The sequence below is a fragment of the Sceloporus undulatus genome, chromosome 1 (genome assembly GCF_019175285.1).
Source record: "Sceloporus undulatus isolate JIND9_A2432 ecotype Alabama chromosome 1, SceUnd_v1.1, whole genome shotgun sequence".
Taxonomy (NCBI): Eukaryota; Metazoa; Chordata; class Lepidosauria; order Squamata; family Phrynosomatidae; genus Sceloporus; species Sceloporus undulatus.
Window position 1 is genome coordinate 193,456,561 of NC_056522.1, and position 27,749 is coordinate 193,484,309.

The 27,749-nt window shown below is 39.6% G+C and overlaps 1 protein-coding gene across 1 annotated transcript in view; it reads right to left on the reverse strand.

Moving 5' to 3' along the window:
- SLC39A10 (solute carrier family 39 member 10) overlaps positions 1-27,749 on the reverse strand; it is a 64,263-nt gene that overhangs the window by 25,177 nt on the left and 11,337 nt on the right. The window contains exon 2 of the mRNA XM_042446291.1: positions 2,314-3,366. Within this exon, the coding sequence (XP_042302225.1) occupies positions 2,314-3,357 (1,044 nt within the window). The 5' untranslated portion in view covers positions 3,358-3,366. The remainder of the gene's footprint in view (positions 1-2,313; positions 3,367-27,749) is intronic.

Consider the following 27,749-nt stretch of genomic DNA (forward strand, 5'->3'; position numbering starts at 1 on the left):
TCAGTCTATTGCAACACTTCTGGTAGCCATTTTGGTAGGTTTCTGGCCATTTTTTGTTTTAGAGAATTCCCACCCCAAGCAGTTTAAGAGTTCCAGGGGATGACAAACCTAAACTGGTGCACATACAGGCTATTTTGCCATTCAAGTTAGTTTTTTCAAGTGTAACATCACTTTTATTGATTTTTTTAATTGAAAATTGCTGCATGCAAAGGGATCTGACTAACCTTGGTCCAAAACACACTGCAAAAATGATTCAGTTTGAGACCACTTTAACTGCCTTGGCTCAATGCTAGGAAATCATAGGAATTGTAGTTTATTGTGGCACCAGAGCTCTCCAACAGAGAAGGCTAAATGTCTCACAAAACTACAGTTTCCAGAATTCCCTAGCATTGAGCCAAATCAGTTAAAGTGGTCCCAAACTGGATTATTTCTGCAGCGTGCTTTGGACCTGAAAGAAAGAAGCTGGTAGCATGAACTTTTGTAGACTTCAGTCTACTTCCTCAGTCTCACTAGACTCAAGACAACAAAAGCACATGGTAGCTTCATTCTCTCAGTCTCAAAGGTGCTACAAGATCCCTTTGCATGCTGATTTTACAGACTAACATGGCTCGCTTTTTGAATTTTGAAAACTGCTGAAAAAATTTCTTTAGTGGGGATGGGCTGGGATCACCAGGTGGAGCCTTGGGTTGGAAAAGTGTGGTTCAGGGGCTGTATGCAGCCTGCAGTGAAACCAAGGAGCCTGAGTAACATCTGTGGGCACATTGCACAATTTAAAATCCTGTCATCATTAGGCTTCTGAATTATAAGTATTGCTTGTGTGTGTAGCAACAACTCCCAACTTCAGATCTCCTTCAAATGAAGTGCATGAAGGGAAACAGGAACAGGATGGAGCAAATACTGAGAATTAGTGCAGTCATGTTCTCTCCCTCAATTGACACTAACTTCACATGTCCAAACAAGGTTAAGAGTTAAACTGGCAGAAGAAATGCTCAAGTACTGGAGAAGAATCTAACTTATACTTGCACAAAAGGAAGAAAAAGCTACTCAAAGAAAGAAACACAATTTAATGAAGAAAAGGGAAAGGAGAAAAATCAAAGAAACCTTTGGGGAGAGCGATAGCTGGCTCCACTGGCAGGATTTCCTTGTTTCATCTAATAAACATTTTAAACCTCAAACTTAAAATTCAGAAATTATGTCAGTGCGACCAGCCTTCTGTAGCCACAGATTCTGAACCCATGGATTTAACCATCCATGACTTGAAAATATATTTTAAAAAAAATTCTAAAAAGCTAACTTTGATTTTGCCATTTTATATAAGGCACACCAATTTACTATGCCACTGTATATAGTGGAACTTGAGCATCCACAGAAGTATAGTCTGGGTCTCTGAAGAGTAAATACTAAATCACTTCAACGGACAAGACATTTCATCTGACAATATTACAAACTGAGAATTTAGCAATGAGTATTTCAGCCTCAGAGGGTCATTATGGTGTAGTGGTTTGAGTGTCGGACCAGGAACGTGAGCAGTCTCTGAGTCCTACTCAGCCATGGAAAATCACTAGATGATCTTGAACAAGTCGCACTCTCTTCTCCTAAAAGGAAGGCAATGGCAAACTTCCTCTGAACAAATATTACCAAAAAAAACCCATATGGCAGGATGGCTAACTTGAAGACATGCAATGGTAACAAATTGCAGTCTGCCTGACTTACCAATAAGAAGGTAAAGAAATGCTATTATGACTGTCAGACTGACAAAAAATGGGAATTTTCATCTAATGATCAGATGCCATATCAGAAGACCTGTTCAAATAATTGAACAAAAGGAGAATCCTTGCTATCTCAATACAGTTTGTTACCTATGTCCAACAGCATGTGCAATAGGTAGCTCGAATACATATCTCCTGTTTTGGTTTCCTCGGAATTAATTCTTGCTACTATGGATAATCCAAGACATAGGTCTCTTTTCAGGCTAAGAATGTCAGCCCTGCCACAGTCACAGCTTTTAGCTTTGTTGTTTTTTTTGCCTTTAAGTTGTTTCTGACATATGACAACTCTAAGGAGACACTATCATGGGTTTTCTTCACAAGAGTTATTGGGGGGGGGGTGCCTTTGCCTTACCCTCTGAAGCTGAGACAGTGTGACTTGCCCAAAGTCACCCAGTGGGTTTCCATGGCCGAGTGGGGACACAAACCCTGGTCTCCAGAGTCACAATCCAACACTCAAACTACTACACCACACTGCCTTCATTTTATTTTTAGACATATATACACATACACGACCTTACATCTGGAAGACAAGCCTTGCACTTACCTCTTCGTGATAATCTTCATTTTTGTTATGGTCCTTATGAACATGCTTCTTCATGCCATTGTGATTATGAGGGGCTTCACGCTTGCTAGCATGCCGATAGCTGGCTCCACTGGCAGGATTTGAATCTTGCTGCCCACGAGTGGGTGAATGGTCATTATCATGAAACCGCACACGTGACAAAGGTCCTTCATGCACGTGGTCTTCTTTTTGAACACGATTGTGTTTGTATTGCTCATTGGAGTCATGTTCAGGAGTAAAATCTTGCATGGCTTCAACAGCGGTCTCACTGTTCTTCTTCTTGTCTCTCCGCCTCTTCTTTTCCTTGCATGGTTTTATTTCACAGTGTTCTTGAGTAGTGTTGGTTTCTGTTGAAGGCTCGTGACTTGGTTCCCCATGATCGCTGGCACTAATAGAATCATTATGAGAATGATGGCTACCATTATGGCCCGGGTGATGGTGTGGGTGGTGGCAGTGGCAGCGCTGGCGGTGCCTATGGTGGCCATTATGGCCATGGGTGTGTTTTCCACCAGGTTTCAGAGATGGCTCTGTTACTTCTTTTTCAGGGTCACACTTCTGGTTTCTTTTGGTAGGCCCTTCATTCAGAGTCTGGTTTTCTGAGCCTGAGTGACTATGGGGATGGGGATGGCTATGGGAATGAGAATGCTTTCCTTCTTGTACCTCTATTAGATCTAAGTGAGAAACATGATCGTGACCAATGTCCTCATGATTTATTTCCACTACTTTGACTTCGCCAAGCCCAAGGTTCATCAGCAATTTCTCCAGACCCCAAAAATGCAATCTCCCATTTTCACCATAACACTCAAAGAGTTTTTCAATATAATATTTCTGTTCCTCCTCAGCTTCCTTACTAGGTGCAGGTTCTGTCCTTCCATTCTGGAGATACGGCATGTTTGAGACCTGATCACTATGGTGGTTGTTACTTTGGCCTTTTTCAGCACCATGGCCATGGCAATGGTGGCATTGGTGAAATACAAATGTCAGCAAACATATGAGGCAAAACTGTGTGTGCATATGTACCGTCATTTCTATTTTCTGCAACAAAAGAAAAGAAAATATTTAGCTGTTATGTTATCTTAGGGTCATTCCATTTTATCCCTAGCAAACACATCTTCATAGTTGCATGAACTTGGCAAGACCAAACCTTTAATATCAAAACTAAATAAAGAATTTCTCTTACCATCCACTGTTGATAAATTTAGATGAGAAAGATAGTCATTTATGATTTATAATATACTTTGCCAAACAGAATGCAATCTTGCCGTGGTGCAACAAGGCTCTCAGCTGCGTCTTTGTTAGTCTCAAAGTTATTACAAGATTCCTTTGCATACTGATATCCCAGACTAATACGGCTATGCTTTTGAATCCTAGCTGCATCCTTGGAACAACAATTTAACAAAACTATCCCTATGGAATCTACATGCAACTTCTGAAGAAACAGGTACTGTATAAGGAACTGGAAACATATACTCAAAAGCCATTCACCTTAATTATGGCAAAGCAATCAACACCTGAAGACTCCTTACTGTAAATCAGTTAGTCGACAATTTCTTTGATATCCATGTGCTGAGGTTCTAATAAAAACCCTAATTACAAGAGGAGGAGAGGGGAAACCCTCAAATTTTATTTAATTAAAAGGTCTCAGAATCAAAGGAATTTTCTGTAAAAGTAGAAAGTGAAAGTGAGTCATAGCTTTTCTAATAAATGCCCATTCATTAGAACACTGCCGCAGTTATAAGCCCCAGGGTAGCATAATTATTTCATTATGCACAAATTAGGATTTTTACATCTCTCTCTCTCTCTCTCTTCTTTTGGTTAAAGCATACATTTAACCAACAGAAGACAAGTATACATACTACAGAAAGTGTATGCTCCCAATCAGAACATTGCACAAAACTGTTTTCAGAGCCTCTATTTTTTAAACGTATGCCCACAAAATGTACCTCTTCCATTTTTAGTAATCTAGACGGATGTTCCACTAACCTTACTCAGGTTCCATGCATCAATTTGAAAGAAGCTAGAATTTGTTCAAGTGAAGAAGTCAGTATCATTTTCAAAATGGTTACATGTTCGTGGTTTTTATAGCCTTAACAGAGATTCTTAAAAAAAAAAAAATCAGAGGAAAAAGGTTCTTCAAAACATGCAATGATTTTTTTTAAATTATGCCCTTTTCTGTCTTATGCTCAAATAGGGAAAAATACCCACGTGAAAAAATAAATGCAAAAATATTCAACAACCTCTACATGACCCCAGAGATTGAGCCTCATGGAAATTCCAGGGAGTTCATGAAGAACACAAGGAGACATCAACCAGAATAACATCCAGTTACTTAATTTATTCCCAATCTTGCCCTGCCCCAGGAGCTCCACAGAGCCACAACCTCACAACAAGCCTGCAAATAAGAATTAGCTGGCATTTAATAACTTTTTCACTGTCATCTAACAAACCATAAAGTCAAATGGAGATTAGAATGTGCAGTTTCTCCATTTAAACCCAGCAATCTAACCTCTACAAAAGGTGTGCTCATGTGCATTACACAGTAATGTGTAAATTCCTCTTGGAGGAACTTCTCTTTTCCCAAATGCAGTGATAAATCATACTGGATGCACTCATGGTTTTTAACCCAATGGCCCAGCCCAACCACAGGTTCATGAGCTCAAGTGTACACATGGAATTCCTTTGGCCAACGCAGAACGACCCATTCATTGTAATGAGGGGAGTGTGCCTGCATGCAGCTTACTTCTGGAAAAGAGCAAAGCCTACCTCCATGTTCACAAGATGGGTGTGTAGCAAACTGGAGAACATTCAAGACCTCAGGGAATGCTATGAATTAGGGACTCCATTCATTCTATACAAAACACAGGCTAACCAATTTTCACAGGCTTACTGGGAGGACAGAATGGAACAAAACAAAAGCATGATGATAAATCTGACTGGGTATTGTAATGCTTGTGAATGATGAATGTACATTTCCAGTTTCATCGTTCTCTCTACTCTCTATCAAAGAGTTCACTTGGTGTGATAGAGGAAAAAAGGCTTAATTAGATGACAAATCTAACCTACAAGTTTGCTCCAGATTGCAAAAAACACTAGAAGGAAAGGTTTTTTGTTTTTTTTTAAATAATGTCTCCATTCTACCTGTGGATGAGAAGCCCCATTCTCTCTCTTCTCCCCTTGCAGAAATGTTAGCTTTCAGCCTCTTGGTAAACGCTAGTTGTTGAGAAGCCTTTGATAGAGCTTTGCCCGGTGGAGGAAGGGCAGGGTGATTTCGCCTCATTTTGCCAGCAAATGCTGCCATGCACTTAGATATGAGAAGATGCTGAATGAGCACTCAAGCGAGGAGCAGACCCCCACACATGGTAATGCATGGTATTCCTGACCAGTTATGGCTACCAGGCAAGTTGCTGAATACAGCTTGCCTCAGTGCCTTGTTTTTCTGAGTCATTAATATTTTCTCACTAGCAGGTGGACCAAGATAATCCAGATTTAAGTTGCAGTAGGAAGTCTACCTTTTTCTTTGATGGGTCTTAGAGTCAGTGTCGGTTTCAAAGGCAGCTTAAAACTACCCAGAAAATGCTTTGCTGGGGCCATTTAATGTATCATGTTGTGAGCCGCCTTAGGTCCCTTTTTGGGAGAAAGGTGAGATAAAAATATACAAATAAATATCAGGGACATTACCTTCTCCATCTAGGCACACAAACTCTGTGAGTGAGTTAAATGAGTTCTTTGTGAATATGGCAGAAGTTAAACATCAAATGGCTGCATTGCTTTGGTGTGAACTGACACAGACTGAGATGAAATATCAGAAATATTTTTATTAAAAAACTCTCCTTTTGAACAACATGTTCTTCTCTACAAAGCAGACAGAAGGAGATCATTCCAAGAGTAGGGAACATAAATTATTTGCCAGCCCTGCTGTCCCATTGGCTGAGAGGCACCCACTGCAAGACTGGAATTAGAAAGGGCCTAAGGATAAAACACTGAGTTAACAGAAAAATAGAAAACAAGAGTAGTAGACTCACAGCTGCACATGGGGTAGCTAAGATGCACAAACACAATCTGAAACGTTTTTCTGATAACAACATAGTAAATATACAGGTATTCTGAAGAGAGGATTGAAACAAATAGGGCCAAAGACTCATGCAAACCCTCAAAATGCAGACCATCCCATCTATACTGTTCAAAGTGTTACCAAACATTTCCTTACCAAGACCCAAAATGCAAAGCACCCCATCTGCAAATGTTCTAAGGGTCACCAAGAATTTCTTTCTCAAGATTTTACCCCTGACTCAAGTATGATCCTAATCCTTTCCAGTAGCTCATGATCACTTTCATGTGACTATCACATACAGCAGAACTAAGACTATACTTGGAAATGTAGTCATGCATCCCTAATTTTAGACTGTACCTTTTCTCTGGTACAGACATCACATTTGGGGAGCATGGAAATCTGCCCACATTGTGACTGCAACAAACTTTTCTGACTGATTGCAGTCATGGTCTATCCCTGGCTCAGTGAGAGGGCAGGGAACAGACTGGACCCATCTGGAGCATGGCACATCTTACTGCATGACCACATGTACAAATTCCTTTCCTCACACAGGTCAGCAGCAAATACTATTCCTTTGTCTATACACCAAAGTTCCCCCCCCCCTTCCTTCCTTCTGCAAATGCTACAAGGACAAAGGAGCTGGACAAGATCAACAATAGGTAGAACTGGACTGAGCTGCATCTGTGGGAGGAAGAATCAGGAGCATCTATACCCAAGATAGTAAAGAGTATAGTAGTGGTGGTGGGGATCATACACATATCAAGAGCCATATGACCTCCACCCTCAGGCTCCTCTGTCCAACTGGAAACTCAAAGGGGCCTGCTGGCTGATTCCCATAGACAGCCCTGTTTATGACATGCCTATTCATGATGTGTGTATGTGTGCTTTGATTGGAATTCCTGCATGGCAGGGGTTGGATTGGATGGCCCTTGTTGTCTCTTTCAACTCTGATTCTGTGATTGATTGATAAACCACTGGGTATAGTTCAAAGAGCTGAAATAAAGCATCTTACAAACATATTCCTCCTATGAGCCTGTTCTTACTGTTTAGTTGCTTTTTCAAAGACATGGGTATAAAAGGCCAAAGCATTCAACTCCTGACAAACTCTCCATGCCCCACCACCTCATGCTTCCTGCCATGCTTCACTCACCAATGTATTTTTAAATCTGTCTGAAATCCTTTCTGGTTGTGGTTTTCATGCCAACTAAAAGCAAAATGGTCTCCGAAAGAAAGTGGCTTCACAGGAAACACACAATTCTTTACAGCAAAGGCGGGCACAGTGTGTCTTGCAGGCTAAATGCAACCCTAAGCCCCAATGTGTGGCCCTGAACCTTCCTACCAATCCCCCAAAGCTCCTCAAAACTGGTTCAGGCAATTTTTGCCCCCAAATTATGCAGAAAACCACTATTAAATTCATGAAAGCATGCAAAAAATAACCCCACCCCATCAAGCACCTCTACCTCCATTTCCCTCTGTATTCCCACTGAAAATAGCAATAGGAAGTGATATTGCCATTTTGAGGGTTGCCGAGGGGTATGGAGGTACAGTGGGTCCTTTACATTAGCAGAGTTAAGGTGCAAGATCCTTGTGAAAGTGGGAAAAGTGCAAATAATAATAAAACAACACTATTTTGTTTTCCTCTGAGAGAACACCTCTCCAGGAATATCCAAGTCCTCCAGCATAACTCTATGGTCGCCTTCCACCAGAAGTTGATCACAGAATAATGCTAAAGGGACATACAAATGCCTAGAAGTGTTCAGTTGAAGAATTTCTAGGCCTTCCAGCACAACTCTATAGTTAACTTATGGTGGACATTGACCACAGAATCATGCTGGAGGACCTAGTGATTCCTAGCGAGAACATATGAATCAAATCTGCAAATAACCAAATTCTTAAAAAGTCAAAGCTGCAAATGTGGAGGGCTAACTGTATTTGGACTTGCTGAGGGGAAATGGGTCTGCGGAAAATGGGTCCCTGCCCTCCTGCAGTTGCCCACTCCTGCTTTACAGAGATGGCTTTTGGGTGGGGAGAGAGAGTCAGCAAGAGGGAGACTTCTTAACCCATCCTCCTTGTTCTCCCTGGCTATAGTCCCCAAATATGCTCCAAGTGTCCTTTAGAACTGATGTGAGGGGCACAGGGGCAAGGGCAGAAAACTGGAGCCCCCCCCCCCAAATATGAGATCATTCAAGCAAATGTTTTGAGCTACATGATAATACCTGACAGAAAACAAAACTGTTCAAAGTGAGATAAACATTGCCTGGAAATTTCATTTGCCCTCATGTAACTATGGCCCTTAGGATTGGAGCGTGGCTTTGGTGCAGCTTCTGGACTCTTAGGATGCATGCATCATTGAAACACCATACCTCCAAAGTGACTCGAAGCAGCTTTATTTTGGCCTGTCTGTATCAGGCCTATATTTCAGAGGAAGGAACTGGCAAAGCCACCTCTAAGTATGCATTACCTAAGAAAACACTATTAATAATAATAATAATAATAATAATAATAATAATAATAATAATAATAATAATAATAATAATGTTTTTATTTATATCCCGCACCTTCCTTCGATCAGGGCGGCTTACAGTATAAAATTTAAAACAACAATACATACAATAAAATCCAAAATACATCACATATAAACAATAATAAAAAACACAGGCTAAAAGCCCCAAAGCCCTTCCTCTTGGCCACGAAAGAGGAGGGAGGCCCACAGGATTTTTAATTTTAATTTTAATTAAATTCATGGGGTTGCCCTAATTTGGCAGGCGACTTGAACGCATACACACATACGCACAATTCAATCTGACCAGCTGCATGACAACTTCATGGTTTCTAGAAAGCTGGTTTTGGTGAAGAAACTTACTCTAAAGTAGCACCCAAAGAAGAACAAAGAAACTGAATGAAAAAGGTAAGACATGACCTTTTTACTCACACTTGAAAGTCTGATAAAAGTTATGATTAGAACCAAATAATGTCATAGTGACTGTTAAATCTCATATTTGTCTTTCTCTCACTTAGTATTCTGTATGTTTCCTGTGTTTCAGATCAAGGATATCCTGTTGATGTAGGTTACTCTAGATTGAAAGTGCCTAGGCAGTTTCTGTTAAGTAAGCTTTTCTTGAGTCATAAAAATGAGTTATGAGAATCCTCTAGGTTCCCATGGAGAGTTAATGGAAGCCTGGAAGCAACGGGTAATACAGGTTGATGTACACAGAGGTAAGAGACCTATTCTAGCCTAACATTTGCCCTCCAGGAAAACATTATTTTAAACCTGATTCTCAGGATTATAAGCCAGACACAACAAGAATCCTGCTCACAGATCTGACAGGTCTACCCTGGAGCAGGATGGGGTTTCTTGGGATTCTGACATGCTAAAAATACATAAACCTCTGATAATGTTGTTTTAGTGTGGGTGCCTATATGGGATTGGTTAAAGTAATGAGCCCAAACCTTTGGAGATTTTTTTTTAAAAGGAAAGATACAGATTTATGCCCTACCAGACCAATTTTGAAAGGCAGAACCACAGTCAAGGTAGAAGAGCAAAAGCAAACATTTCCTGTTAACAGAAAATGAAGTGTGTGGGAATCTTCCCAAATGAACTCCTGCTGCAACATGAGATCATTTAGTGAGAACTGAAGGTCACTCAATTGCGTTGACTGGCAATAAGATTTAGAACTGCTACATATAAGTACTTTTAAAATTCATTCCAATGCAATATGATGGTAATGGGTAGTAATTTGAATGGCTTTTTAGTGAGTGAGGAACAGGAGTTGGGCTTGTATGCTTTCCAGGGGCACTAAAGAGGACAGAGTGGTGAGCTTGATGGACTCTGGTTCTGCTACACTCAGGGTATTCTGAAATTATGGAAGTGCTTATCAAAATAGGAAGGAATGAGCTATGACGAATTGATATCTATCTGGGAAATGACTACTAAATTGTAATCAGAACTGCTCAACCTTATGTAACGCTACAGATTTGTAACATCATTCATATTTCAAATGACACAAATCTTTCAGTTGTTATCTATACAGTTAAGGAATCCAAATCACCAAATTCGTTTCTCTTTATTAGCAATCTGAGAAGGAAGGATGTGACAATTCAATGTGATGGGATGAACTTCCTTCAAAGCTAAGGCAATGGGTTCTTTAAAAAAATAAATTCCATGTTATCATCATTATTTTCTGCCACAATCTGCACAATCCCCGCTATTGGAATCACATAATCACAGACTAGAATCATAGAGTTGGAAGAGACCTCAAGGGTCATCCAATCCCTTTCCGTGCAGGAAGACACCCTTGACAGATGGCCATTCAGCCTCTGTTTAAAAACTTCCAAAGAAGGAGACTCCTATAACCCAGAATCTAGCCCTTGGTCACCCCTCTGTGACCCTTGGGATCAAATAATATCAAATAGGGAGGCTGCTGTCAAGCAGACAAAAGGGGCTCCCTAGCTCAGGAAAACAGCCATGCCATACTGGGACATCCAGATGGTTCAGCATGGGAGCAGGCCAAGGCACTTAGCCATGAAAGGATCTTTCAAGATTGGAATAGATGGTGAGCTGGACTTGGAGACTGTCTGCATACATCAAACAGAGAGAGTTTCCTTCTGGAAATGGAATTCTTTTTGTCTGAGGACATTAACATTGATTGTCCAAATTTTCTTCCATATTGCACTCCATTCTTCTCCCTGGGAAAGCCACTAAGACTTTCAACTCCTGAAACACTGCCCTCAGGACATGATACTTGCTATATATACATGTGCCCAGACACTAGCAAATTGGTCTAGTTTGGTACAGTATTTCCTTTTAGCCACCCTGCAATTCACTATTACCTACTACCTTTGTGTCATTAGTTCTTGTGTGCATGAGTGAGAGTGTGTGCTTGTGAGTGTGAAATCCTTTTTAAAATAAATTAAATTAACTTGAGAACATAGCCTCTGGCGTTCTCTGGATTTGGAACCGTTGTACATTCATTCCTTTGTACCCACAAAAACGTGTGACCTCAAATCCTCCCATTTTCTATGGTGGCACAACTGCATGCACACACCTCCATTAAAAACAAAGGGGTTTGTCATCTGCAAAAGTTCAAATCTGCAGATGGCAAGCTTTCTGATAAGAAGAGCCCACTGCATAGATCCCGGCTTTCTGTTAACAAAACCTTCTCACCAATTCACATTGACCTCAATCAGCTTCGCCATTGAATACAATTTGTGGGTGCTGCATCTGGATGTCACAATAAACCAGGGCTCCACATGAATTCTGGCTTATTGAGGACAAGCAATGTACCAGTACGTTCTGTCTCCTGTTTTCAACCAGAGTAACTTAGACAAACATCAAATCTTCCCTCTGTAGATTGTTTACTGTAGTGTTAATTTGACAGGAGCTGGCTCTCTTGCTTGCCTCCCTTCCAAGAAAAGAGACAATAAACCACATAACAAAACAGGATTAATAATCTGGTTTACTATAAGGCAGAGACAAACTAGGGAATGGTTGGTATATCAGAATAAGCAAACTGTACTTTGTCTGGCTGATAGTGCTGCAAGAAAAATTAGCCAGAAGGAAATTAGCCAGCATAAAACATATGTGTCTTTGCCTGCAACAAGGTAGAATTAAAAAGAATTCTAGCTTCTTGTGATGTCTGAGCACAGCCACTTTATTATAATTCTAGTTTCTTTGGTAACTTGCACAAGCCCCTCTTCTTTGTCAGGTTAAGTAATTTAATGTTTTAAAGCTCTGACCATAACTTGACATGTCCAATAACATTTAAATGAAAAACTAGGATGGGTGATTTTATTTTTATAACTGAATTTTATAAGTCTGTTCTTTTTGTAACACATAGGTTATTTTCAGGCCAAATAATACCAATATTTTTGATAAAGAAAATCCAACAACAACTGATTCAGTTAATCTCTGGAGTTAAAACATCAAGAATTATCAGACTCCAGCCAGATAAAGATGCCACACCAAATCCTCTTCTCAGAACAAATTCTTCAGCACTTCTATTTGTTCTAAGCTGCTTTAAGGATTCAACTCAGGTCAAAAGGAAGGCTAGAACCACAGAAAGAAATAATTAAGACTAGCCACAGAAAGGCTCGGCATCTCAATGTTATGAGCTACCGACACAATCGCTCCCAGGCGCCCTTTCCTATCTGCTCCGAATCGAAAGCCCCTGGAATACCAGAGAGTTGAAAAGTATGAAGTGGGTGGGACAACGACTAGAGCGCAAATGGCATTCAACTGGACTCCTTCCTGAGAGAACTCGTCATAAGAAATTTCTTTTTTCTTATAGAGAGGCAATAAAGGCAATGCGATCTTCCTCATCTGCCCGCATTGCATCTGCAAAGTCTTGTCCGGCAGAACTGTTTAGGGTGGTGAGGGAACTGATGGTGATGCCATCTGCCCAGAACCCTCTACTTAACCCAACAACAGCCTGCTGTGACGCATTTAACAACTACTTTGCAGGTAAACTCTCTCAGATAAGAGCCCACTTGGACGCCAATGTTAAGGCAAAGTCAACTGATGAGGTGTTCAGTCAACCCGTTTATGAGATTAGACTGGATTAGTTCGAACTTGTGAGTACTGATCGCGTGGACAAGATCCTTGGAAAGGTGAGGAAAACGACATGCCCCCTCGATCCCTGCCCATCATGGCTGGCCAACCACAGGGGTGATGCCTTAATGGCACTTATTAGATTTGTCATCAATGCATCCCTTAGGGAAGGTAATGTACCATCTGCTTTAAAAGAAGCAGTCATTTCTTCTGAAAAAGCCTTCCCTGGACCCCCTGAACATGAAAAACTATAGACCTGTATCCCATCTGCCATTTTTGAGCAAGGTGATCGAGAGGGCTGTTGCTGTTCAGCTCCAAGTGGTCTTGGATGAAGCTGATTATCTAGATCCATTTCAAATTGGCTTCAGGACGGGATATGGGGTGGAGACTGCCATGGTCGCCTTAACTGATGACCTTCGTCTAGGCATCGACAGAGGGAGCGTGACCTTGTTGGTTCTCCTAGACCTCTCAGTGGCATTTGACACAATAGGTCATGACATCCTCTCAGAATGCTTGAGTTAGGAACTGGAGGCACTGCGTTGCAGTGGTTCCGTTCCTTCCTCTCGGGAAAGTTCCAGAGGGTGATGCTTGGGGACAGTTGCTCCTCAAAAATGGAGCTTAATTGTGGCGTCCCTCAGGGTGCCATCCTGACCCCGATGCCATTTAACATTTATATGAAGCCACTGGGAGAAATCATCCGTAGACATGGGGCGGGCTGATACGCCAGCTGCGTCCTTTCCTGCAATTGGATGACCTAAAAACTGTAGTACATGCGTTGGTAACTTCAAGACTTGACTTTTGCAATGCGCTCTACATGGGGCTACCCTTGTGCCTAGTATGAAAACTTCAATTGGTACAGAAAATGGCGGCCAGGTTGATCACTGGAACATCTAGGAGTGACCATATAACACCAATATTAAAGTCACTCCACTGGCTGCCTATTAGTTTTCGAGCACAGTACAAGGTGTTGGTTATTACCTTTAAAGCCCTACATGGCTTGGGCCGAACCTATCGAAGGGATCGCCTACTTTCATATAATCCATCCCGTACTCTCAGGTCCTCTGGGAAGAATTTATTGCAACCTATAAAAACTAGACTGACCACAACTTCCCAGAGGGTCTTTTCTGCAAGTGCTCCCAGCCTGTGGAACGCTTGCCAGACGAGATCCATCAAATCAACAACTTAGACAGCTTCAAGAAAGCTATCAAGACAGATCTCTTCCGGCAGGCCTTTCCAGGATAAACTACTCAGCCATGTGGTGATTGCCCCCCCTCCAACATATATATTATGACTCTGCCACTTTTATTTGTTTTAATTGTTATGTAATTTTAAATTCTATACGTTTAATTATCTTTTAAGGGGGGATATTTTGTATATATGGATGTATTTTAACTCTTGTAAGCCACTTTGATTGTTTTTAACAAAAAGTGGGATAGAAATAAAAGTTTTATTTACGATTATTATTTATAAATACTGGCTAACTAGGTAAACTCTGTTGTTGTTGAGTGCCTTCCAAGTCATTTTCGATTAATGGAAAGTCAAGACTTATAATGGGGTTTGATTGGCAAGAGTTGTTCACAGGTTTGTCATTGCCTTCCCGAGGCTGAGAGCATGCAACTTTCCCAACTCAGCCAGTGTCATGGCTGAACAGGGGATCAAACCCATCTCCAGAGTCGTAGTCCAACACCCAAACCACTACGCAACATTAGGAAATTACATTCACATATAGTGAATATATTATATAAAAAACAGGGAATAAGAAAGACCGTCAATCCTTCAGGAAGATTTTACAGAAAGCATGGCAGAGCACCAAAAACTTTGCTAAAGCATCATGTCAGTTAAACAGCAATTCTGAGAAAGCTAAGATATATCTGTTCTTTTTAAAATGGTGCCCCCCAACCCTGTCAACATCCTGACCTGGTTTCTGAAGTAATTACATCTCTTAAATGTCTCTCCACACGCTTACAATCCTGAACTACTCTTATCAGGTAAGAAGCAGAGTCAGAACCATGAAGGCTCCGTCATCAAATCAGCCCAGGAACACGGGACCAATTTAAGGTGACAACATCTTAAAACTGCCCTTTCAGACTCTGTCAGATTAAGGCCTTGGTGAATGCAAGCAGCACTTAACAATTTCTCAGTCAATTTCCCACTGTCAATGCAGAGATGCACCAGGGTAAGTACACAGCCCTATGTCCACTTAGATGGGGGGGAAATGCCATTGAATTCCCTGGTGAAGTTTTGTGTGTGTGTTGTGAGTCTTCAAGTAGTTTCTGACTTATGGTGACCCCAAGGTAAACCTACCATGGGCTTTTCTTGGCAAGATTTTTTCAGCAGAGGTTTGTTATTGCCTTCCCCTGAGGCTGAGAGCATGCAACTTGCCCAAGGTCACCCGGTAGGTTTCATGGCCAAGCTGGGAATTGAACTCTAGTCTTCAGAGTCATAGTTCAATGTTCAAACCACTATGCCAAACTGGTGAGGGTTTACTTACAAAAAAAACACTGATAGGATTGGGATATAAATGCAGTGGCATACCTCATCACTCCAAATGGCCCTGTTTAAAATACTCATGTTATAAGTCCCTGAATTCAGGCAACAGCTCTTTTATCTATAGGTTCAAGAGTAAATCAGAAGATGGAGTGTCACTGAAAACAAGACGCACAGCAAGACTAGAAGCTCTTGACTCTCTTTTCTTATATAAACAGAAGAAAGGTTATCACATACATTCATTGTTTCACAGAGTAATATAGGTCAGTATCCACTGGACTTAATTCTGTAGCCTCAGGTGAACATTAGACATGCCTCCCCTTCATATCGGAGGCATCCAGCTGTTTAAAGAAATAAGTCCAAATACCCATTTGTGGCAACCCTTAGCATGGACCAAAGCTTGCAAGCTTAGGCATATTTATTAAGGAAATCAAAGAGGGACTTCCCAGTCAAGTTTATCAGAAGAATTTAGATCCTAGCGACAACACTGCATGAATCAGTCAGAAGTTATTAAATTCAATACTCAAACCTACAGCCCTTCTGATGTTGACTGATTGTTACTCCTATCCCTCACTACTGGCCCAGCTGGCTGGGGCTGATGGAAACTGGAATTCAACAATGTGTGGAAGCTCACTAAGCCCTCATCCCCGATGTAATGTGCCCCACTAATTCACACAATGGTTGCTACCTCATAACAATTCCCATCCCAGATAACCACAAACTACACATGACCTGAATAGAACGCATTTCAGTCACTGAAAATGGTCTGAGAAGTGTGAAAATGTGTTTTTCAATCAGCCGCCATTTTCTTTAGTGGCAATCCGACACTAGAGCTAACTGCATTTTCAACTAGCTTTCCATTTCAAGAAGGATTTCAAAAGGAATATGGCTTGACTGGAACCAAAGAGATCAAAAGGAGAAAACAAAGTAAGTCCGTAAAAGGTGAGTGCGAGGAGGCATGAAAAAATAATACCCAATTATAATACAGGCTCCTTAACATCAGTTCTGAGAAACAACATGATAAACAAGATCAGAAGAAAGCAAAACCTGAAGATATTGGCAACTGTGTGATTAATATCAGATAGCAGTGTGTGCTTCATGATAACACAAAACAAGTGTACTGATGTTTTCAGATCAGGATAGATAAAATCTGATGCCCTATTTAAAATCAGATTTTTTTTTTTTAAAAAAAGCTAGGTTTAGCACAATTTATTTTTGTTCGTTTTTTTTAAAGTCCCAAAACCTTGATTCACTGCAAACATAAATTCTAGACATTCCCTGTAAAAAGATCCACAGACAAAGCATTCGATCCAGAGGTGCCTGTCATGACTGAAAGGCCTCTTCTGAGTACAGCTGAGCATTTTTTGACTGAGTACAGTGAGCTTTCCATGAGAGGAGAGAACTGAAATAAAAAGTTCTGTTTCCATTTTGACAAAGTATCTTTGCCTAGTATCTTGCACCATGCACTGGTCCTAAGATCTTGTACTACAGTTCCCAAAACAGCACCACTGCCAGAATTTACTCTGCTAGTCCACCTCTGGAGTAGTGTAATGGTTTTAGCATTGGACTAGGACACTGGGAGAGCAGGGCTTGAATCCTGACTCCGCCATGTAAACCTATTAGGTGACCTTGGGCAGGTCACACTCTCTCAGCCTCAGAAGATGGCAATAGAAAATCTGCTCTGAAGAAACGTGCCAAGAAAATCCTGTGACAGATCCACCTTAAGTTGGAAACAACCTGAAGGCATACAACAACAACAAGTGAACCTCTGGAGCCAATGTGCTGAATATAAAAAGCCTGCTTCTCAATATAGAGGGGGATATCATGGAGAAACAATAAAACATAAGAAGAGTGCTGCTGGGTCAGACCAAGTTATATCTTGTCCAGCATTCTTTTTCTCACAAGACCCACTAGATACCGCATGGGATGCCCAGAAGCCAGAAATGAATGAAGGAGCACTTACACACCCATGTACCTCAGCAGGCTGTATTAAGAGACACACTGCCTCTGATACTGAAAAGAGTACATACCCAAACTGACCAGGAGTTACAGCTTTGTGTATGTGTCTTCACATCACCTGTCAGTTTCATATAGTTTTCTTAGGCAAGGAATACTTGAGGTCGTTTTGCTAGTTGGTTCCTCTGAAATATAGCCCACAGCATCTGGTATTTGTTGACAGTCTCCCATCCAAGTACTATCCAGAGTCAGGGATGACCCTGCTTAGCTTCCAAGATCAGGTGGGATCTGGTGCCTTTAGGGTATTTAGGCCCTTCCCTGAGTTCCAGGAATTTATCTACACCGGAGCAAATGTATACCTTGTATAAAGAAACTCATTTTTCTTTTTCATAACTGCCCCCACACTCCAGTTCAGGATTCGTTTCTAGTATGATAAAAGAGTCTGAGAAAAACATCCTCCTGTCCACTTTCACCACAATAAATGCCTAAATGTATATACCTCATGCATGTCTTCCTTTGCCCCCCCCCCTCTTTTTTCTAAGCTAGACAGAATCTTTTTGCCAAACTAAACTTTAACAATAGGAAATTAGCTTTTGTTAGACCTCCCTTTAATAACAAAGGCTACAATTCAAAACAATAGATAGCCATGAGGTCACAAAATGAAGAAGTGGAAGAGAAACAAACACAGCAAAACAACAATTGTCAATTCCTAATTCTTTTATTATTTTAATGTCATTTAAAAGGAAATTACAGCTAATCTATTTTGTATTCACATCATCTGCCAAAGTTTAAACTTTTAAATACTGTATTTAATGTTGTAAATATTTACAGTTCAATCCTATACATTCCTACTCAGAAATAAGTTCCTTTGTGTTCAATGAAATTTACTCCTAGGTGTGATTAGGACAGCGCTTTTATTGTACTTCAACGTTATTTATCCTCTCAAAAATCATTAAGCAATTCATCACCAACAAGCTAGAAAATCTTATCAATATTTCTTTCTCGAGGTTCACTAAAGACAGTTTTGTTATATTCTGAAATACAAGTTTTACTCACTGTTTTTATAAAAAGTTTATTTCTGAACTCTTCTCAGAGTATGTAGTCAAGAAAGCATACTCATCCATCCTCTTACCTCAACTCATCTCATTAAGAGCATTTGTCCACTTTAATTCTTAGCAATGTAGATCCTTTTACACATTCTTAGAATTATTCAAACATATCATGTGCTTGGAAAAATCACTTAGCAGAAGGTTACACATGAAAGCTTATTATTAGCTCTTTCTAAGTGCCTTTGTAACTTGATTTGCTCATGGAACAATCATATTTGGGTACAGTACATTAAATTTGAAAGTTGAGTTTACTCAGACCCAATAGTTTTACATTTATTAACTGTTTTACTTCTAAGTATTTTAAAAGTGTGTTGCAAACAGAGCTACAAACTGCAAAGGGATATTATAGCACCTTTGAGACTAACTGAGAGAAGGAAGTTGGTAGCATGAACTTTCGTAGATTTAAGTCTACTTTATCAGATGCATGGCTGTTGAGGTATAAAAAATTTAACATGTCTCAACATCTGCCAGCTTGTGAGAAATAGGGAAAAGGCTGACATTGAAAATGCAGAAACAATCAACACTGTGCTAAAAGCAAGTAAAGTTATAAATTATGAACTTAGTCTCATCTACAGACTCAAGTAGACATACAAAATACTCATTTTTAGAAAAGAAGCCAAGAAAATAGGTTTGTGTGTGGGGTGTTTGAGTGTGTCTGAAACTCACTGAATACTAGCTTTGCTTGATGAAACTTTCCTTAATTGGTCTCCTTTCCTATATAATTGCTACCAGCAATTTCTGATTCTCCTGATCTTTCATTTTTCAAAAGTCCAATTTCATGGACTTTTAAAACACTACTCCTCAACAAGAATAAGACCATCTTCTCTTCCCCATTACTCCAGTGCAGGGATACTTCCAAACCTAAACCAGTTTTCCTGCCACACATGGGAGCGGGCACAGGAATTTGAAGCAGGTAAAAAGCAAGAGGAGCCAAAGGCTATGTCATGCGAAAGCCACACCACCCTCTTGGAGGAGGGAGATGCATCAGGAAATCCCAGATAGCATTCCTAGACCAAAAGCCAGAGGACATTTTGTATTCTATAATATGTGCAGGTTCTGTTTCAACATCAAGTCCTGCATATGAGAAGAAAATCATTTAGAGGAAGAAAAGAACAGGTGGCAATATATGAAGGTATATGAATATATGACCATTTTTTTCTTGTTATTCAGCATTCCAAAATATTGACACTGCATAAGTATCTAGACATTTTGTCTCCATTACTGTAGATCAGTTTATAGCTTCTTTATTTGGGCCTACAACAGAAGCTACTGAAAAATAAGCCTACCCCCTGGGTACACCATCCAGCCCAGTGGTGGGAATCACAGAGCCCTTCAGAGCTTGTTAAGACTACAACTCCCAGCAGCTGCAGCCAGCATAGTCAATGGGAGTTCTGGAAAATGCAGTTAAAAAACCTCTGAAGGGCCACATGATTCCCAACCCTGCCCAAAATAGAGCATGGGAAAGTTACTTTATTGGACTACAAAGAAGTTTTCATGCTCTTAATTACCAGGCTGGCTTGGGGATTCCATACATTACGATAAATAAAAATATTCCCAAGCTCTAACCCTAGGCTCCAACTATTGGTCACATGAAAGTGTAACCACAATGTTACAGATTTCCCACGTTCTCTTTTATTCTTGTCTGAAAAGAACAAGAATACACCACTGAGGAAACAAGATTTTAAAACCCTAATTTAGGGTGAAACAAGTACATTTTCTAAATAATGATGCGGAATCCAATATACTCTGAACCATTTGATATAAAAAGGACAGAACAGCCTCTGACCTAAAATCCATTCTTTTCCTCCTTCAAGTCAACCTCCACTGAGGGCAGCTTATGGAAAACAACACCTTGCATATTCAGCTCTGAACTGTCACAGCATTCCACAAATCCTTACTTCAGTACATGTCATTAGCGAAGATACAAGTTTTAATACAGGACAATTATAACCTTGGATGTCTTATTTTGCAACATTCCACCTCTTTGTACTGCCTCTCAAATTACAAGGCATTTTGTCAAAGCAGAAAATGAGAGAATATAATCAAGAAGCTACATTCTGGCAACTGCATCTAAGCAGGCAAGTCTCTGCCGTGTTTTTACACCCCTCTCCTTTCACCCAAGAACTACAGCACAGAACAAATGGGTGTGTTTTTACTTTAACTTTCCCAGAAAAATGCTATGAGTTGTTTGGTTGCTTTATGAGTGGGAGCACTCAGGGAAAGAAACTTCAAGGCAGAGGTGGAAGTTGTTCTTGGTTTCTGACTCTTCAACACCTGACTCTTTATTTAAAGGGTGGATGGGGAGAACCTGGTACTGCCAATGTAGATGAACTACTCATCCCATTATACTTTATCACTGGCCAGGATGGCTAGGGAGGATGAAAAACAGACTTTAGCACCATCTTTAGGGCCACACATTTCTTGCACTTGCCTCAGGGATGACACACTGCATCACACTTTGTTGGATTTCCTTAAAAGCTCTGGATGCAGGCTAGGATTTCCATTCATGATATTTTACTACAGCCCATAGATTTTAATTCTCTTGGAAAACTTAAGTTTGTTGAATTTAAGTAACTGCAATAAAGATAATCCTAATCGTTAAGAGAGATTTCCCAGGTTGTTTAGGACACTTAACTTACCCTTATCTTTCCTGAAGGTGTATTAAAAAAAATCAGTGACATTTGAAAATACATTTCAGATGTTTGACTTATTTTTTTCTACATAAAACTGTATGTTTGACCTCATTTTAGACATCTGAATTTTATATTTTAGTACTTATGTTGATTTTAAAAATACATTCAGTTCTTCTTATACACCGATTTTTATACACAGATTCAAGCATACACGGTTTGAAAATGTTCAAAAAAAGTATAAATTTCAAATATCAAACTCTGATTTTCCATTTTTTTTATAAGAGACACCATTTTGCTATGTCCTTATATTTAATGGGACTTGAGCATACACGGATTTTGTTATACACGGGGGATCTTGGAACCAAACCCCAGCGTATATCAAGGGTCCACTGTATAGACCCAAGTTCTCTTTCAGAGACAGCATGGCTTTGAGCCACTGAGACTAGAGAGCAGGGTTCGATTCCTAGCTCAGCCATGAAAGCCCCTGGTGATCTTGGGCAAGTCATACTCCCTCAGCCTCAGGGGGACAAATCTCCTATGAACAAATCTTGCCAACCTTTTGTTAAGTCGGAAATGATACGAAAGCACACAAGAAAAACAAGATGTTCTCTTAGTCCTGAATCACTGAATCCATTAAATTTATCTACATTTTCTCAACAGATTTATCTATGATTACTCAACAACTGACTGAATGGGTCTGTTGTTGGTGGGACCAACCTTACAGCGTGCCAGCCACAGTTTGGCTAAAATAAAATCTGCATATAGGCATATTACACATACACTCCATATGTCTGGTAGAGGGCCATTGTTTTAAGTGATTATCTTACAGAATAATATACTGTAAGCCTTTTACTGGTATTAAGAGTTTATCAAGAGACAGTGTTTTGTAGTGTTTAGAATATTGAACTAAGACTCAAGAAGATCAGGGTTTGAATCTCTGATCAGCCATCAATCTCCCTTGTCTCTTAGAGGAAGGCAATGTCCCTACTCTTCCGAATAAATCCTGATAAGAAAACCCTGATAGGTTTTGCCTTTGAGTCACTATAAGTTGGAAATGACCTAAAGGCACACAACAATTTTGTCATTAATGTAATAAATATGCCTTTAACTCACTATACAGAAAGCTGATATGCCACATCAAAGGCTGACAACAAAATGGCCCAGAAAATCACATATCATTCTGCTCCTGAACCAGGAAATAGCAACTCTTTATGAATGTCAGGATCCAATCCTTGGCTCTGGCTGTTGTATCCAATATACCACTAAAATAATTGCCCACTCGGTCCATGAGAGTGACTCTGCCTAATTCTACTTTATGCTATTCTATTTTTATTCTACATACTAACATACCTGTATCTTTGAATTCTATTTTATGCTGTTTAACTAACTAGGCATTATAGTTTACTCAATCTCAAGTTATGAATATTAACTCACTATAAACAACTAAGGAGTTTTCAATTTATGAAAATAAACTGGTCTACCAGATCTTTCTTCTGGAACATTCTGGTCCCTTTACAGAGATAAGACACATACACATATGTTAAGGAAAAAGCAACATGGGATATACAGTATATGAAATAAAACATGTATGTGAGAGTCAGGGTGACTCAGCAGAAGCCAATTGAGAACCACACAGGTGTAAATGGTAATACAATTAACAAGTCCTGAATGCCAAGGACAGAAATGCAAAGTGGATAATTGGACACACCTGACAATTGTAAAGTGGTCAAGGCTGAGATGATGAAATCATTAATTGTAGGATGAACCAAGAGAACCAATGAGAATGATGTACACGCCTACTGGGTGGAAACAGACAACAGTGGGTGGTACCATGCATTGACTATAATAATGACTATGCATCCCAATGTATTTTGTGGGTTGTAGAGTGAGGAGTAGAGTATAGCTGTGTTGGATAGTTTTGGAGCTGTATATAGTAGAATAAAGTAGAACTTTTATATAAGACTACTGAGTTGTCTGGTGTCTTGGGTGAAGCTACAAGAACCAGCTGGATCCTGAAGAAGGGTGAAGACTTCTGTGGAAGCAAGAGTGAGAAGGCTTGGAGAGTTTGTCGGGGTCTTCAGCCTGTTCTCTGTAACTCTTGCTAAGCTATAACCACTGGCCAAAACTGGTCAGCGCGGTGCACAACCAGGTGGTGAGTTCAAGCCAGAGGTGAAGAGCTACAACTCCCATCATCCCTGACAGCACATATGCTGTAATAAGCTAAGGTTGAAGAACAGTGGTTGCCAAACACGGATCCCCAGATGATGATAGGATTTTAATGCTCAGATGGCCCCCCCCAAGCCATTGGCCAGGGATTCTGGAAGCTGCAGTGCAACATCAGGATACCTATATATAGCAGACACTGTTTTCGACTGTCATCCACTAGCAGCAAAAATAATACAATTTAAGAGAAGAGAAGCAAATGTGAACAGGAAGCAGAACATAACCTTCCTAGATAATGTGATAATCTGTATCCTCTACTCTGTTGTAAATTAACATGTTTGACTGGTTAGATTAGCCAATAAATATGCATATTTGCCATGCATCCATCTTAAAGAAGTATGAATTAACTATCAACAGGAAACAATCTAAGCCCTTTTGCTTATTTATTTAAATTACAATTTTAAAAGGTGATTCAAGCTAATCATCCCTTATTTCCCACAGTCCCCCATCCACCGCACCAAAGCCCTCTGTAGCACACATTCCAAAACTCTTAAGGACTATAATACTCTGAACCTTATTTAAAACTGTGCTATACATCATTAAGAGATACAACAGCTATTTTGATAATAATGTATATAAGTGCTAATAGAAGAGGGTGTTTGTTAAGTATTGAGAAAGCAATTCTGAAGTCCCTTCATCAAAGTGCTTGGAAGCCTTACTTCAGAGGAGCTTGCTTATGTGAACTAACAAACTGCTCAGAAAGACCAAAGCAGAAAATTTTAAGAAACACCTTACTGATATCTGCAAACTAACAGGATGTGTTACTGATGATATTGGAAGAGTCGACTCCCAGGCAGTCCATGAATAGCTGGCAATCATAACTGGCCTAATTCAATAATTTAGGCATCAAACACCTAGTGTTTTTTAAAGATGCAAGTCTTTTGCATTAGCAGGAGCCGGTTTACAAGATGTCGAATTGATTCAATTCTCAAGAAACAGGATCATTCTCAAACGTCATAAAAGACATATAATTTCAAGTCTATAGCAATGCTCAGAGCCCCTTTCCAATTCTTATTTCCCTTTTCAACAGAGAGACATGATAGTATTTCGTCTTGGCTGTACATTTAGCATGGGTAGCGACATAATGGAGCAAGCATGTCAACCTGTCACAACAAATAAACACAACTGTGTTAAAATTAGAATTATACAGCACAGTGTAAGGCCGCAACCTTTTACACATTGACCCAGGAGCAAGTCGCTTTGAGTTCAGCAGGACTTACTTCAGAGTAGTCACATATAAAACTTCAGGTAAGTCTGACAGACTGCAGCAAAATACTTTTAAGTCACTATTTTTTTTTTTTAAATGGCTGGAAATTTTGAAGCCACAGGAAAAGTAGTGCTTGTTTTGCCCTTCTCAAGGCCAAACCGAATTTCGGAGGAAAACTGAACTATATGCAATGCAGTTGGCCCTCCATATCCACAGATTCTTTAACCACCAATTCAACTACCCACAGCTTGAAAATATTTAAAAAAAATAAATACATTCCAAAAAGAACACCTCGATTTTGTCATTTTATGTAAGGGACTTCATTTTACTACTCTATTGTATTTAATGGGACTTGAGCATCTAGATTTTGGTATCCATGGGGTGAGGGGTCCTGGAACCAAACCCCAGTGGATACCAAGGGCCCACTGTACTTATTTTCCTATCAAACCTAAACTTATTTTTGGCATGAGATTATGAAATTTAGAATAATTCCAAATATAAAAATCTTAGGCTTGTCCAAGCAAAATTATGAACATTCCCCACACTAAAGCAAGAGACGTAAACTACTGCACTCTGTACTGCCTAAGCACCAGCCTTAATTTCTGCCATCTTAAAGGGAGGGGAGGAGAGAACAGGAACTGAACTTTTTATTAATTGTAATAATACATAGTATTATTTTGATAGAAGCAATCCAATGAATTTAGAATCATAAACACCAGGCTGGCTGAACATTCAGGTAGAAAGTTTAATTCAACATTAAAATGCTCAATTCTTTGTGCATTAGCATCACCAGAAATCTCCCCCATGAAGATGGTAACACTCCCTAGCAACAAAATACAATTTTGATTTGAGCATTTATGACTACAGTATGCACAGGAATTATCACTCTTTAATTTTGACTATCTCACAAATAAATCTTCATATGATTAGGTTCCTAGTGTGTAAAACATTGTCTAAAAGGCATTTCAACTAACCCCAAAGAGAAGTTATGCTAGCAGAGCCAAAATTGCCATGGGGGAAAAAAGGAAAAATTGTCCTGGTAATAGTGTCCTGGAAAAAATGGAAAACAAAAACCCTCTCCTTATATTCTGTTTTTGCCCAGATTTGAGACTTCATGTCTCTAGTTCCAACCTAATGGGTTCCAGTATGTACCAGTTTGGTTGATGTTCATTCCAGTTCAGCTCACTTGGAGACTTCCTTAAAAGTGAGGTGACTGATTTACACATGCATGAATCTCACACTGACTAAATGGTGATGATGAATTCCTTCCCTTGAAAAGGACTGTGGACATGATGCGAAATAGAGCAAGGGCTCATATTTCTATTTCTATTCTCACAGTTTAGGAAGGTCTCTGGAAAGAAAAGCTTATAATTAAAAATTCTTTGGCATTGTTTTCCTTTACTTCATCCTTTACATCTTTCATTATATGTGCCTATGTTTTACCCTCAACTTATCCATGAATCGTATCAAAATTCCTAATTTTGGCCCCCAAACTTGCCCTCAATGTATATATGAGGTCGAGTATATACAGTAATCACCAAAGACTAACATAATAGTTTTCAAGGGCTCTGGTTAAAAGGCTTAAAAATTCTAGTTAACCTTTCAAATATGTATGGATTGATTTATTTCAAGGATTTATATCCTGCCTTCCTCCCACAATGGGATTCAAGGCAGGTATACAATATCAGTTGGATCAGATGGATTTCAGCATCAGTGTTAAGAGTATACAGGACAAGGGCGAGACAATGACTTTTCATTTAGACTTAGTTCCCATATATTTTGAAAAGCACTAAACTAATCAGAATTGGGCACTGAAATCCCCATATATTTTGCAGGATTAAAGACTCAGACATCTATAGCTGAGATTCTATAACAATGCTTTGCATTATCTTTAGCAACTGTTATGACTAAGGCATTTTTCCCCATCTAGACTGCTGTATGAATTTGGAAACAAAATTCAAAACAGTTTGATTATGGAACAAAAAATCATTTATTTTTTGCTAATGCATTTCAATTTGTTTTCAACATGCTATTTATGTGCTCTATAGTTGCACTACTATTTTGAAGCAAAATGCTGAATTGGGAAGCAAAGGAAAACAATACCAAAACATTTACAAAATCCCAGTAGGCATAACTGTTTCTGCTCACCCTAAAGACTGAATGGGCGAGAGAGCAGACAGGGGTCAGTGCTTCCAGGACTGATTACACTCTTGCTTTTCACCAAGGGATGGTTGCTTTTTTTAAAAAAGGAGATAAAGTATAATACATACACTGGCCCATGGATAAGCCAACTCAGTTTTTTGGGGTTAATTTTTTAACTAAAATTCCTAGACTTATACATGAGTATATACAGTAGTTCACCCTAGAAGAACCTACAAGAAGCACCAACACTCTCTGTTCTCTCCACTGTGGAGCTACTTATGGCCTTTCTGAATGTCTGGGTGGGAAAACAGCAGTATGCTTTGGTATAATTTTCCTTTCCTTCATCCTTTGTTACTTGCCCCTAAGTTTTCCCCCTCAACTTATGCATGAGTTATATAAAATCCATAATTTTGGCCCAAAACTTGCCCCCAATTTATACATGAGGTTGACTTGTAGTCAAGTATATATGGGAAGGTTGCACTGCTTTACCCACTTATCTGGAAGCAGGCGCCACTGAACTCAGCAGTCTGAATAATCATATATAGAGTTGCATACAACTTTGCTTCAGAGTGGCTGGAAATCAGAATTCTGTGGGTTATGTCTCACAGCTTCCCTACGTGTATCAGATTTATTTGATTTCTTACTTCAACTGGAAGTTTTTGTGGTGAATTCTAAGTTGTTCCATGAAGTGCCGGCCTTCTGAGGAACAAGAGCAAGGACTGCCATGGAAGAGGGGACTAAAACCAACCAACACAAAGATACAATTTCTGTCCATGGTTCTCTGAGTTTCATACTGCTTTATCACACTAGGGGACATACAGGATTTAAATGAGAGTTTAACAAGAGTTAAACAGGAAATGCCTGATGTTTATCACACAATATTTCCTGTTTAACTCTCATTTAAATCCTGTTTGCCCCCTAGTATGAGAAAACAGATACCTTGTTAAGATAAATAAAGTTTAATAATAATAAGATACTTTAAATCTATATTTATCTGCATTATTTGTGAGTTGTATTATTTTTATGGTGTGTGTGTGTATGTATATATATCAGCAGTATACAC